At 54.1% G+C, this 13,140-nt stretch overlaps 5 protein-coding genes across 5 annotated transcripts; 2 read left to right on the top strand and 3 right to left on the bottom strand.

The window, feature by feature from the left end:
• Positions 1-1,702: 1,702 nt before the first annotated feature.
• LCB1 (serine C-palmitoyltransferase LCB1) lies at positions 1,703-3,854 on the bottom strand (the record flags this gene model as incomplete). The annotated part of the gene is made up of 5 exons (XM_076676229.1): positions 1,703-2,449; positions 2,513-2,620; positions 2,695-3,047; positions 3,134-3,449; positions 3,555-3,854. 5 exons carry the CDS (start codon positions 3,852-3,854, stop codon positions 1,703-1,705), a joined length of 1,824 nt encoding a protein of 607 aa, XP_076536767.1.
• A 316-nt stretch (positions 3,855-4,170) lies between these two features.
• On the bottom strand, positions 4,171-6,172 carry JCM15063_005125 (uncharacterized protein; the record flags this gene model as incomplete). Its single annotated transcript, XM_076676228.1, has 7 exons — positions 4,171-4,183; positions 4,260-4,417; positions 4,493-4,578; positions 4,650-4,774; positions 4,844-4,968; positions 5,051-5,993; positions 6,099-6,172. 7 exons carry the CDS (start codon positions 6,170-6,172, stop codon positions 4,171-4,173), a joined length of 1,524 nt encoding a protein of 507 aa, XP_076536766.1.
• A 243-nt stretch (positions 6,173-6,415) lies between these two features.
• Positions 6,416-7,865, top strand: DYS1 (deoxyhypusine synthase; the record flags this gene model as incomplete). Its single annotated transcript, XM_076676227.1, has 5 exons — positions 6,416-6,610; positions 6,694-7,185; positions 7,263-7,332; positions 7,422-7,564; positions 7,653-7,865. 5 exons carry the CDS (start codon positions 6,416-6,418, stop codon positions 7,863-7,865), a joined length of 1,113 nt encoding a protein of 370 aa, XP_076536765.1.
• Positions 7,866-7,973: 108 nt separating this feature from the next.
• On the bottom strand, positions 7,974-12,074 carry VIP1 (inositol polyphosphate kinase VIP1; the record flags this gene model as incomplete). Its single annotated transcript, XM_076676226.1, has 20 exons — positions 7,974-8,105; positions 8,183-8,280; positions 8,354-8,499; positions 8,577-8,663; positions 8,738-8,894; positions 8,961-9,127; positions 9,192-9,300; positions 9,366-9,492; positions 9,558-9,653; positions 9,728-9,839; positions 9,898-9,933; positions 9,989-10,046; positions 10,105-10,159; positions 10,227-10,522; positions 10,597-10,751; positions 10,817-11,184; positions 11,248-11,624; positions 11,687-11,758; positions 11,827-11,946; positions 12,005-12,074. 20 exons carry the CDS (start codon positions 12,072-12,074, stop codon positions 7,974-7,976), a joined length of 2,838 nt encoding a protein of 945 aa, XP_076536764.1.
• A 312-nt stretch (positions 12,075-12,386) lies between these two features.
• Positions 12,387-13,047, top strand: JCM15063_005122 (trafficking protein particle complex subunit 2-like protein; the record flags this gene model as incomplete). Its single annotated transcript, XM_076676225.1, has 4 exons — positions 12,387-12,537; positions 12,602-12,668; positions 12,731-12,818; positions 12,877-13,047. The coding sequence occupies 4 exons, from the start codon at positions 12,387-12,389 to the stop codon at positions 13,045-13,047; spliced, it is 477 nt and encodes a 158-aa protein (XP_076536763.1).
• Between the last annotated feature and the right edge of the window lie 93 nt (positions 13,048-13,140).

The raw sequence follows: 13,140 nt of genomic DNA, 5'->3' as shown, positions 1-13,140 counted from the left end.
GACGAGATCAGGCTCATTGTGTACCTACATCAAAGAGATCCGGATCTCTTTTCGCTTGGCGAGCACGAGAGGGCTCGAGATTTCACTGTGCGCTGAAGCGAAGAGCAGGAAGCGCTCAGAGCTGACTTGCCTTCCAGCACGTAGCCTGGTCATGTCTTCGTATCAGACTGAGACGAGTGACTGATTGACTGATGAGCGAGAGAATGGAAAGCCGAAACCTCCTATCGCGAGAGGCGCACGGGGCGCCCTTCCTCGCGCTCATCACGGACGATCATCACGGACGATCATCACGGACGATCATCACGGACGATCATCACGGACGATCATCGTTTTCGACCGGTCATCAATTCTTTCCTCCCCTCCTTCTTCTCTCTCTTCCAACCTGCCCTCGACCATCGGACTTGCTCTCGATTTTCGCAATCGCTTTCCATACTGCCCCGAACATGAAAGATAACAGTTTTCCCTCCCAGACGCCCCTTCTTTCTCACCGCTCAGGCTCGTCGACATCCCGACCCGGTCCTTCCTCGTCCGATCAAAGGTTCGCCTCGTGCTCATCATTCGAAAGTCTTCTCCGTTGTCCGAGCTGATGCCACCATCGCTGTAGTGACTGATGTCCCTTTGAAGACACCTGCTTTCCCGGCGAACACGATCCGAGCCAAGTCTACCGTTCCTGCAACGCCAACGCTCGTGACCTTTGCGTCATCGACGCAAAGCCAACCGTCCCCTGTCTCGATGGTTGAGACATAGTGATTGATTGAATGTAGGAAGGAGATGACCGATTTGACTCGGTAGTGCTGCTGCCTGAATCGGTTATTGTGCATCTTGCCAGTGTCGATGTCATTTGATAGCACTGCCGAGTCAAATCGGCCATCTACTTCCTTCATCCACTCGAGCACTAATGACTCGGCCATCGAGACAGGGGACGGTTGGCTTTGCATCGATGAAACAAATGTCACGAGAGGGTTAGCGAAAACGGTGGACTTCAATCGGATCGTGTTCGCCGCGAAAGTAAGTGTTTCCAAAGAAGTGGTTTCGCCATAGCCGCTGAAAATTCGATATCTCTACGCCCAGGTCGAATCCCTCCTTACCGTGCAACCCGCAAAAGATCCTGTTGTACCTTCAGACGCAATGAAAGGATGTCCCGACGAATGCGACGTTCAAGGTTCTTCTTCGAGCAAGACACTATCAGCTATTCCAGCAGTGTTCATGTCAAAGAAGAAGACCTTCACTCATTGAGCGAGAAAGGCCGAAGCGGGCGATCGAGGCAACTGAGCTTTACACACGCACAAGGGATTCTCCTCGAGCAGATCTGGGTAACAGCAATGGTAGAGGTTTCACTATCTTTGCGATCTCGTTGAAGCGATATGTTCACTATTCGTCGCGAGTGAACCGTTGCGGGTCGATGCCTACTTTGCCGAGTCCCGGAGAGAGCAAGGACCTGTACCTGAAGCCACCCAAGTCTCCCTCTGCTGGGAATTCTCTTTGTAACGTAGACTGGCCCGAGGTGAGCGAGGAGTGAGCTTAGCGAGACCTCTACCAGATCGCGCTTGTCCGAAACAGAAGCTTGAGAGGCCAGACAAGGCAGAAGGGCCCTGAGATTTCTATGACAGCATTAATAGGAAGGACTAAATACAAGAGATATTACCGGCGCAGAGAAAGGTCGAATGGAGCAGTCAAGCAAAGGAAGAAACCAAAACGGTTACTACTTTTTCTTGCCAAGGACCTTGTTGATAGCATTCTTGACGACCGTGCCTGCCTTTTCGATCTCCTTTTTCGTGAGGGCCGAAGTGACACAGATCCTGATACTCGGTTTCACTTCCGACATCTCTTGCGCCCACGTCCTCTTGGTCGTGGTCAGGAGGACTCCGTTCTCTCCACACAGGTCGACAATCTCTTGCAGCAAGCTCTCCTGTTCCTGTCTCGTCGACTCGGTGTACATGTGGTTGTCAGCACCTCCCGCCGAGTTCGAAGTTCGACTCGTTGCGCGAGCCATGCCAGCGGCCGGGATCGTGATCGGGCTAGGTTGCGGGTGCGAGACGTTCGAATGAGACCGTTGACGACCTCCACCAATCCTTCCCGAGGCTCCGTTTGATTCGTTGTTGGGTTTCTCGAGGACGGAAGGTTTGATCGTGAGGTGAATGAGCGGCGACATTTCGGCCGAAGGGATCTCAATCGTGGTAATCTGGTCGAGGATCTGTCGGAGAGCCCTGATGTTCGTGGGAGAGTTCGAGAGAGGGTGAGCCGGGTCGGTTGAAGTGAGCGGGGTGGACAAGAGCGAGATCGCCTCGGAGGCAGAGACGGCGAGGAGAGGTGGCAGAGCGGCAGAGAAGACGTAGGTCGGCGAGTTGATACGTTGATGAGCGACGACTTCGACACTTCCGGCACAGAATCCTCCCGAAGAAGCAAAGGCGTTTTGCATCGTTCCCGTGATGATGTCGACGCCAGCAGCCTGACAACCGCAGGCCGAGATCAGAATCATACTGCAGGATTCGGGCGCGCTCAAAAGACGTACCGGAATATCAAACACCTCAGTCACACCACGACCGGTTTTGCCGACCGCACCGATCGACCAGCCCTCGTCGAGGATCAGGCGATACTTGTACTTGTGCTTGAGCTCCATCTTGAGACACAGGCAGAAGAGCGGTTTCAGTTCAGCTGCTTCTAATTGCCGACTCAACGCGAAATACGACTCACGACCTTGGGGAGATTGACCATCGATCCATCATTCTCGAAAATGCCCTCCGTGACGATGAACCGCCTACTCGCAGTCGGGTTCCTGCGGTATTTCTTGTCTTCCTTCTTGATGGATTCGAGGGTGCGCTCGAGCGATCCGTAATCGCCATGGTCGTACCATTTCACGTTCACTCGCGAGATCTGGATGCCTTTCTGAATCGCAAAGTTGCACCCGCGGTCTGCAACAATGATGTCTCCACGCTTGCAGAACGCCGGAATGACCGAGGTGATCGCCGAGAAACCTTGAGCGTAGTTGATCGCGGCAGGCACGCGCAGGAACTGGGCAATGTCGCGTTCGAGTTCGAGGTGCACATCTGTCGAGAGAGTGTCCTCGGAACGTTTTAGTCATTCAAATCGGCTCGAAGTGCACAGGCAAGCTCAACTGAATGGGAGGACTGACCAAAAGTTCCATAGAATCCGGCCGGACCGCACGATCCGACACCGTACCTTCTGAGGCATCCGACCGCTTTCTCCTTGATTCGTTCGTTGCCTGCGAGTCCGGCAAAGTTGGCACTCGCGAGGTTCGTGACCTGTTTGCCCGGTTGATCGAGTGACAAGGGTTCGACCGGGTCGTGAGGGTCTTGACCAGGTTGAGGGAAGATGACGCGAGGTCTCGGACCGGTCGCTCCAACGAGAATTGGAGGATGCAATGGCGTCTCTTGGTTTGGAGGCAAGAGAGGTTCAGGTTGCCACTCGCTCACGAGTTCGTCAATTTCCTGTACGTCGGAACAAGTCGAGAACCAGAAGAGCGATCAGCGAACTGGGCCGAGGAAGTTCACGAGCACCCTGAGCTCTTCCCGGCTGCTTCCAAGACGACGCACCTTTTCCGAGAACTTGACAAAGTTCTTGCCCGAGCTCTCGCCCTTTGTACGTGCCATGAGGTACGTCCGGACGATGAAAAACACGAGCAAGATCTCCAACACGGTCCGCAACGGATCATCCTGGTGAGAAGCTTTGAGGTACCTCCACGCGATTGCCGAACCTGGGACCTTGTGCGATAGCAATGCGAGCGAGGACAGGGACGAGTTGACCGCGTTGACCAAGTCGGACAGCGACGAAGGAGACGACGACGACGCTTGCGATGAAGCCGCACTGAATGCTGATGCGGAAGCGGACGCCATGTCGAGACTTAGTCCAAGGCTCTACGCGTCGGCAACGAACAGCTTCGAGACGGGAGAAAGTGCAAGTCGATCGACGTCGACGCGCGTCTCGTCAATATTTCAATTCGGTGCACCGAGGCCGAGTTTCCTCGGAAATTCTCTCTCTGCGAATCGCATTCCTTTTGCGCACAGTACGTATGTTTTGCATGCAATGTCTATTACCAGCAGCGAACCAACCCTCAGTAATTTTGCTCTGGTCTACCCCCTTTTTTTTCGTCAACTTCTCGGAATTCTGGCCACAAGAGTCTCGAAGGATCAAAAATGTTTCCATTCGATCTCATACGACGAGCCTGTCGAGATTAATCACACGCAGGATGTCAGCGAATACAGATTCTGACGACAAGTCAGCAAAACGAGAGAACTGACGAGGGTTCGTTGGCGGGAGTGATGTGAATCGAGCTGTGGGCCGGAATGTCCTCGACGCGGTGGTACGCGTTCAAGTTCTTGTGCAGCGTGATCTGGAACACCGAGGCACCTCCTTGCCTCGACGTGATGACCGACGACGCCAAGAAGTACAACCAGATCTACAAGGATTCCCTTATCGTCAGCCTTTCCTATTCAAAAGACGCACTAGAAGAAAAATGAACGACTAGACTTACGCGGTACCAGCGTTCACCGTACTTGGCGAGAACCTTGTCCTTGTTCTTGATCCAGTTCTCGTACCAGCGGTGGAGCGTAGCCGAGTCTGTCGTTAAGCATCGAAACTTTGCTTGTCAATACCTCAAGCATGGCAAGGATATCATGGACCCAGCTCACAGTGCACGCCGAGAACGTCCGCGTTGGTGACCTCGAATCCAGCCTTCTCGAGTCGTCCAATAACCCAGTTGAGCGCGCACGAAGCGTCGGCTCCAGGAAAGACGTACTTGTTCATGTAGAGTCCCCTACACACGCCGAGTTTTTAGTCAGTCTGAAGCGATCGTCGAATCTGCAAGCGACCGGCAATCCCGTACCAAATGAGGTCTTCGTATTGCCAGGTGGGACGGATACCAGCGACTTGGAACACGAGGATACCGTCGTCCTCGAGCAGGTTGTACACGTCCTTGAGGAAAGTGTCGTAGCGACGGATACCAACGTGCTGAGAGCGAGGGCAAGAACGAGTCGAGGGTCAGTGAGGGGAAACCGGGCGATCGGAGACGCGCGCAACGCTTTGAACGTACCTCGGCCATCTCGAGCGAGACAATCTTGGAGAATCGGCGCGACTTGTCGAGGTCTCGGAAATCCTTGCGGAGGATGCGAGCCTTGTCCGGGCGGACGCCGTTGTCAGCGATGCGCTTGGTACCAAACTCGGCCTGGTTCTTCGAGAGGGTGACACCGGTCGCGTCGCAACCAAAGTTCTTTGCGGCGTAGGTGACGAGCGTGCCCCATCCGCAGCCAATGTCGAGCAGAGTGTCTTCCGGTTTGAGCTGGAGTTTGTGGCACACGAGCGCGAGTTTGTTGTCCTGCAACTCCTCGAGCGTCTCCTTGCGGTTGATGTCGCGGATGACACCCGAAGTGTAGATCATGCGAGGTCCGAGGAACCATTCGTGGAAGTCGTCTCCGCGGTCGTAGTGGTCCGTGACTTGCTCCTCGTCCTGGCCCGCCGAGTGGAAGATGACGTCCGGGATGAGGACGGTGACGACGTATTTGAGGAGGTCGATGGTCATGACGAACGCGGCCCAGTCGTGACGGTACTCGAGGAGCTCGAGCATGTCACCCTTGATGTCGATCTTGCCCTCAAAGTACGCGTCGTAGAAGACTTGCATCGGGATGCGCGTCTGGCCCTGGTACTTGGCTTTGAGCTCGGCGTCTTTGATGTCCATGTACTCGTCGATGTTCTTGCCGGGGAGGACGCCGTAGTCGCGCACACGGCCGCCAATGCGACTCATCAACATCCAGTACGCGATCGTGGTCGGAAGCCCGGTGACGAGCAAAAGGAAGACGTAGGACGTCTTGAACGAGAAGTAGGGCACGAAGCGGGTGAGGAAGTACGGCACGAGCAGGACGGCGCCCGCAAGCTGCAAGTTGGAGAAGGTGCCATTGCCCTCGACGGGCAGGGGCGCATTGGCAATTGCCGCCCGGTTGGTCACTTTGACGCCGACACTCGGGTCGAACGTGGCAGCCCTGCAGCGAGAGTGAACGCGAGATCAGTCGAGATTCGCGAGATAGCATGGACGAGCGAGCAGCCTTCGGTGTAGACCCGCGGGGAGCCGCGCGAGAGGACCATACGACGACTCGAGGTATACGGCACGCTTACATGGCGCAAGGAAGGTTTGACGCGTCGAGGAGAGGAAGAACAGCATTCACGACACGTACGTCTTGTCGGCGCAAAGAAATTCCCAGACTGCATTCACGCACCTTCGCTCGACTCAGCTTTCCTCCTCGATAGGACCCCAAACGCGTCTAGATCGACCCAAAAAGTCTTGTGACAACTTTCTATCGACTTGAAAGAACCTCTCGAGCGTTGTAGCGTCGACAAGTCGGCCCGCTCGTTTCCCGCATCCGCATCCACCTCGGACCCTTTTGATCAGCCATTTGTACCCGTCATGGCGTCGACTACAGCTGCTTCCGATGCGGCGAAAGCTGCCGTCTTTGTCCAATCCGAGCACTACGAGGGCACAAGGATCAAGGGACCTGATTTCAACGAGCGGCACAGCCTCGAAGCGCTACTCGAGAGCTATGCCACGATCGGATTCCAGGCCAACGGACTCGCACGCGCAATGGAACTGATCAATACCATGGCAAGTCACCGAAACCGTATACAGGGAAATGTAGCACGCTCCGAGGCTGATTCGGTAGAAATCTTTCAATCCCAAATGTTCAGAGAAACTGGCGCTTGTCCGACGAACCGATCAACCCAGATTCGCAGACTGAGGAACTCGACCCCGAAGTGCGCAAGCAGACGAAATGTTCCATCTTTCTCGGATACACTTCGAACCTCGTCTCTTCGGGCTTGCGCGAGATCATTCGATTCCTCGTCCAGCACAACTACGTCTCGTGCCTCGTCACCACTGCAGGTGGAATCGAAGAGGATCTCATCAAGTGCCTCGGACCGACTTTCCTCGCGCCCCGGGGCGATTTCAACCACGATGGCGCAAACCTGCGCCGGAGGGGCCTCAACCGGATCGGAAACTTGCTGGTCCCGAACGACAACTACTGCAAATTCGAGGATTGGGTCATGCCGATCCTCGATCAGATGGTGGAGGAGCAGGAACAAACGGGTGCTGACCGAGTGCGGTGGACTCCGAGCAAGGTCATTGACCGGTTAGGCAAAGAGATCAACGACGAAAGTTCGATCCTGTACTGGGCTCACAAGGCAAGTTCAAACCCTTCTTCTACAATCGCTCCTGCTTGCCTAGATGCAGTTCTGACTCTGCGATTGCCCGTTTGCAGAATCAAATCCCGGTGTTTTGTCCGGCACTCACTGATGGGTCTCTTGGAGACATGATGTATTTCCACACTTGTACGCTCTCCCTTATTCGTCCGAGGAAAGAAGAAGATCGAGTTCTCTCAACTGATTTTTCTCTGTACTGGCCCGTAATTTCTGAACAGACAAGACCGAGACTCCGCTCAATGTCGACATTGTTGGAGACATTCGCAGACTGAATGACTTGTCGATCAAGAGCAAAAAGGCTGGCATGATCATTCTCGGAGGTGGAGTCTGCAAACATCAGATTGCAAACTCGATGCTATTCGTACGCTCCCTCACTCTCGAAACCCCTCTCTGACCCTTCAGGGGATGATGATTCCCGTGATCACGAATCTGACATTCTCGATACGTAGCGTAATGGTGCCGACTACTCGGTATACATCAACACGGGTCAAGAGTTTGACGGGTCTGATTCGGGGGCTCGACCTGACGAAGCCGTTTCGTGGGGCAAGATCAAGATTGATGGAGAGAGCGTCAAGGTGTACGCCGATGCGACTCTCGTGTTCCCCATGATTGTTGCTGGAACATTTGCCAAAGGTCACTGGGAGAAACAAGCAGAACAATAGAACTTTATCACATCGCATAATGCCAATCTACACTCTAATACTACAAATCGGTTTCGTGTTCTTTTGCGCTAAACAGCGAGAGGGGTACTGAGACTGAGAAGCGAGTGCCTAGTCTCCTCGGTCGGATCCGGCGCCAGAGTAAGTCGATCCATCACCTTGTCTCCTCACGTTGAACTCCCTGATCTCCTCCATTCTTTGCTTCGCTCCTCGGTACACGACGTCTCCTTCGATCGGAAGGAACTGGTGAAAATCATAATCTCGAAACGTCAGTCTCGTCCTGAAAACCCTTGACAAAGCGATATCTCGACAGAACGGACACCTTCGAGTTTTGTGGTACTCTTCTTGAGCAGTTTGTCCTCGGCCTTCTTCGAGTGTCGCGACAGGATCTCGATCGTGCGGTCGAGATTGATGTAGTCTGTGAGCAAGTCAGTCAAGTCGAGGTTCAGCTATACATGCTCGAATTCGACAGGATAAGGGGGTTTCCTTACCAGTCAAAGCCCGACGAGGTTGTACCTGAAGGGCGTGTTTGGCATCGAGACTCGCGTCGAGCACGGCAGAGTGAGCTCCGGCAGAGAGACTGACTCGGACCGAGAGCTCCTTCGTGTCGCCTTTGGACCTCTCGTATACCTCGAACCTGAAAAAGGATACGAAAAGATCGTCAATGTGAGTCACCGGCACATTCGTCTGCAAACAATCCACGAAGCGACTGACGCGATGTAAGACATGTAGTCGAGCTCCGGGACATGGGGCATGACGATCGGTAGATCCGAAAGCGTGACGAGGTTGACGAGCGTATGGCTGTACGAGCAAATTCGTTGCGCTTCAGTCCTCGGACGCCCCTTTGCCACCATGAAGCTCAGGAGGACACCCACATGTGAGACTCTTTCGTAAAGTAAAAGTTGGCCGACGGGTGGTCGGAAGCTTTCGCGCCTTTGAGGTTCGAGACGATTTGTTCGAGCAGCGGCAACGAGGTAAGGAGACCAATCTCTTCCTTCTCCGATCGTTCGATACCGTATTCTTGAGGAGCGACTGAGGTCATGGTGAAGCGACTTCAGCGCAATGTCAGGCAGTTGGAGTAATGCAGACCCGGCTTACTGAGATCAAATAAGAGCTTGGCACGCTTGTACAGCTCGCGCAAAACTCGGGGAGGTCCGTTGTCCTCGGAATCTTTTCCACCAAGAGTCGAGCGACTGTCGACGGAAGATGCACGACTGCCGGCCAAGCTTCCCGACTTGTTGAAAATGGTCTCGAGGAAAATGCGGCTAGTCACTTCGATGTGAGCTCTTGATCGCAGACAAGGTCGGGCAAGCGAAAGAGACCGCTTACTTGTGCAGGGAGTCGTATTTGAGAGAGTCGTACAACTCGGATACTCGCGAAGGGTCGAACTTTTCTAGACTGACATCGCACCAATCCGCAAACAGACCCTCCCATCGCTCTGTTGACGGAACACTTGGATCAGCTATACCCTCAAGCACTTACTGGCCTCTGCGTGTTTCTTACCTCGGAACAGGTACGGGTACTCTCCGCAGCACCAACGAGGTTGAATCTTTTCGACCGCCAAGGTATCCCAGTTCTGGTTCATTGTCGATCGCAGCGTCTTCATCAATTCAATCGTTTCTTTGACAACCTGCAGCATCTTCTTTGCATCAACATCGATCAGACTGGCAGATTTGGGGCATGAGGAAGTCTGACCTCGAACGGCTCCTCTTCGAGCGGCCACGCAAATTCGGGTCGAATGTGCAGTCCCGGTCGGCAGAGCGACTTGAGCTTTTTCTTGACCTTTTCCATCTATTCAAGCACAGTGAAAATGTTCATAGATCAGCTTGCATAACATCGAGCAGAGAGAGAGAGAGCGACAATACCTCTTCTTTCGCGGCACTTGAATCGTCGAGGAGATCTTTGCGGATGATGAGTTGGTGAGTCTGCTGCCTGTCGATAGCACTGTGGCCCTCTCGTCGCTCATCGAGGAATGCACTACTCGTATCGAAGCAGGTCAGTGGGTGTGCGCGCGTCTCGGAGACGAAGGACGAACGAGGTGAAGATTTCGGCAGTAGCAACGACACGGCGCCTGTCGAAGAGTAATCAGCAATGATAGAGAGTTGAAGTAGGACGTTTGTACATACTCGGAGGATGTATAGACATTCGTGTGGTCGAGAAGCGTCTTGTTCATAATGGTGTAATCTGGGAAGTCCCGATAGTTCAGTAGCAGCATTTTGCGTCTCGCAGCTTCAAGACGGACCTTTGCGCATGTTCTCCGCGATGTCACGAGCTTGGTAGCGGGCAGCGTGGGTAAACTGCGGGGCAAAGGGGAGATTAGTGACAGTTGCGGGCCTCAAATGGTCGTAAAGCGGGCAAGTTTACCTCTCCTCCCCATTTGACAATGACTGCTACTTTCTCGCATACTCCGTCCGTGCTGAAGGTCGGTTTGAGCTGGGCCTTGGTTCCCGAAGCAGACTTCTTTTTCTCGATGATTTTGCGCAGCTGTTCAAGCTGTTCGGGGTCCGATTCGGGAATGTTGGCTGCTTCTTCGGCAGCATCGGCAATATACTGCAGCTGGTCTGGATCACGAAGGATGATCTCGGTCGTGCGGCCTTGCAGGAGGTTAATGAACGGCGCGCTCCAGGCATCCTTGCCTTTGAAGTTGAACTTGAGCTTGCCTGCGAACGGGGTATGCTCTCGAACATTTCAGTCATCTCGTCTGCGCCGCGGGGTTCGGCCAAGGTCCACTCACACTTTGGCGTGCGGTCTCCGTGTCGTGCGACGCAAATCGTGCTCTTGAGAGTCCACGACTTTTCACGAGCTTGATCAGGTTGAGCCGAGACGGGTTTAGGCAGCGAGGGCATCTTGCGCGTGCAAAAGTTGGTCAAGATTTCGGCGCATTTGTCGCTGATGAACGTAGGTGAACGGTCAGTGTCTTGCGATTCGATTCGAGCGGAAGTCTCAGGTCTTACTAGTAAAAGTCGTTTCCCTTGACAAACGACCATCCGTTGACATCGATCACGTACGACTTGCCGCCAGCTCGGAGCAAGTCGAAACCACAAATGTTTTGTTTGAACGCGATCGAGATATCACGAGCCATCTTCTTCTCGGCATCGGTCAACTGGCAGATGAATCGAATCTCTTTGCCTTCCGTATTGCGGCGCACAATACCATCGACGACCGGGGACTTGCGAGTCTCGGCATGCACAAAGTTCGGGCCAAGCGTGTACACCTTGATGTCTTCGGCGTTTTCGACATCGACGAATTGCTCGTAGATGTACGAGGCGTCGGTACGCGGGACAGTCATGTTGGGTTCAAGGGCCGACGATTGGTTGCCGACCTGAGAGAGGAAGGATCAGCCCGATTTCACGAGGAGCTCCAGCGCTCGTGCGGAATCGCTCACCTTGCGGAACAAACGGCGAGCTCCTCCACCTTTGTCCTTGGAGAAGTAGATGTTGACATTGTGGTTCTCTCCACTGACAGGCTTTTCGACAAACGGTTTGCTCATGGGTTTGCCGTCTATCACGATGGTGTCGTCGTCTTGCATGTTGAATTCGGAAGTCGGACGCGGCTTGTCGACTCGAACTCCAATGTTTTGTTGGATCTGGTCCGCGATCGACTTGTCGAGCTGGGGTCCTCCGTCACGGTTGCACTCGAGTCGGTTCGGGGTTGGAACGCCAATCTTGTCCAGAATCTGCAGGACAACCCGACGATCCCAAAACACTTTCTGCAAAGGTAGGTCGTTCACGCATACAGGCTTGCGGAGTTCGACGAATGCGACTGTTTCAAGGATTGGGCTCAGTTCCGAGGCAATCGAAAGCAAGCGGGCAGGCATGACGCACTGGCTTTGTCGATAGGGAACCCATCCGAGTAGAACGAGATGAGGAAATCGCACACGGGCCAGTTCTCGATGTCTGTCGGAGGTTTCGGATCAGCTTTGAACAGAATTGGATGGTTGACCGCGCAGGAGAAGCTTGGGCACCTTCGTCGAGAATGACCTTGTCGCCAAACACGGTAATTTCAAACTTGCCGGTTGCAAGCAGTCGGGATAGAATGTTGCGCATGGGTCGAGAGCGGGCCTTGCGGTCCATTGCGGCAACTCCTGTATGGATTGCGGCAGGATCAGCTATCGGTATCGAGCGATCTCGCGAGAGACTTGCCGAGTCGCATGAGAGGCCCCTCGGGTTGATCTGACGGCGAGGGTGGCCGCGTTGAGCTGGGCGTCGACATGCCGAGCTACCTTGGCAGGGGGGATGAAGCGAGAGCGGTGTTGTAGTTCCGAAGGGAGGTCGGGAATTAGGGAGACGTCCTGTGTGTGGGGCAGTCGTCCTTCTTTGGCTTTCTCGTTTTCGATAGGAGTGTCTAGAGTGCTGACTCTTGTCGATCGGTAAGTAGCGCAGGAGAGTGATGAGGCTGGCGCCAAAAAGCGGTGCCGAACGTTCCCATTCCACTCGCGCGTGAACGACGACATCACCATATCACCACGTTCACGTCCGGTCAAAGAGGTCGCTCGTACCTTGTAGTCGCGTCGTATCGGGAGCGATGGCGCAGCTCGCGGTCCTGTCGATCGCGGTCCTAGGCAAGCAGGGGAATCCGCTCTTCCTGCGGTCCTACTCGTCGAGACGCGGGGGACAGAACGATCTCAAGTGGCACTATGCAGCGCACACTGCTCTCGACTTTTTCGACGAACGAGGTACAGTCCACGTTCTGCCCCTCCGCTCGCTTGTTGGCTTAGATATCGCTCCCCACTTGCTCAGAGTCTCCGGCGGCCAAGACCACCGAGTCGTACCTCGGCCTGCTGTATGCGATGGAAGACTATGCCGTGTGAGTACGAGGTCATGCATTAAGTTAAATTGTGTTGCTTCAAGTAATCCTTGTTGTCACAGCTACGGCTACCAGACCAACACACGCATCAAGTTTGTCGTCATCCTCGCCCTGGCAGACGCTGTGATCCGAGACGTCGACGTCAAGACAGCAAGTCACCTCTCTCTTGTGACGTGCCTAGATTGAAGACTTGACATTTGCGCTACAGATCTTTCGAGCGATTCACAATGCGTACATTTCCTACATTTCCAACCCCTTCACGGCTCTTCCCGAAGCCGAAAACCCCGCACTGCTCGCTGCACCAATACGGAGCGAAAAATTCTCGAAATCAATGGACGATATCGCTGGCAAGACTGTCACTGCTGAAGAAATGTTGTAATGTTGTTATTTTTCCGCTTCTTTCCCTCGAGCGCTCGGATCCTGTTCTCGCACCTTTGCTTTCTGTCTCTTTTCAGCTCTCCTTCCCCAATTT

Source organism: Sporobolomyces koalae, assembly GCF_050403365.1.
Source record: "Sporobolomyces koalae JCM15063 DNA, S_koalae_JCM15063T_v1_ctg3, whole genome shotgun sequence".
In the NCBI taxonomy this organism is placed as follows: Eukaryota; Fungi; Basidiomycota; class Microbotryomycetes; order Sporidiobolales; family Sporidiobolaceae; genus Sporobolomyces; species Sporobolomyces koalae.
Note: the sequence above shows the minus strand (reverse complement) of the source record. Positions and strands in the feature narration are given on the sequence as shown.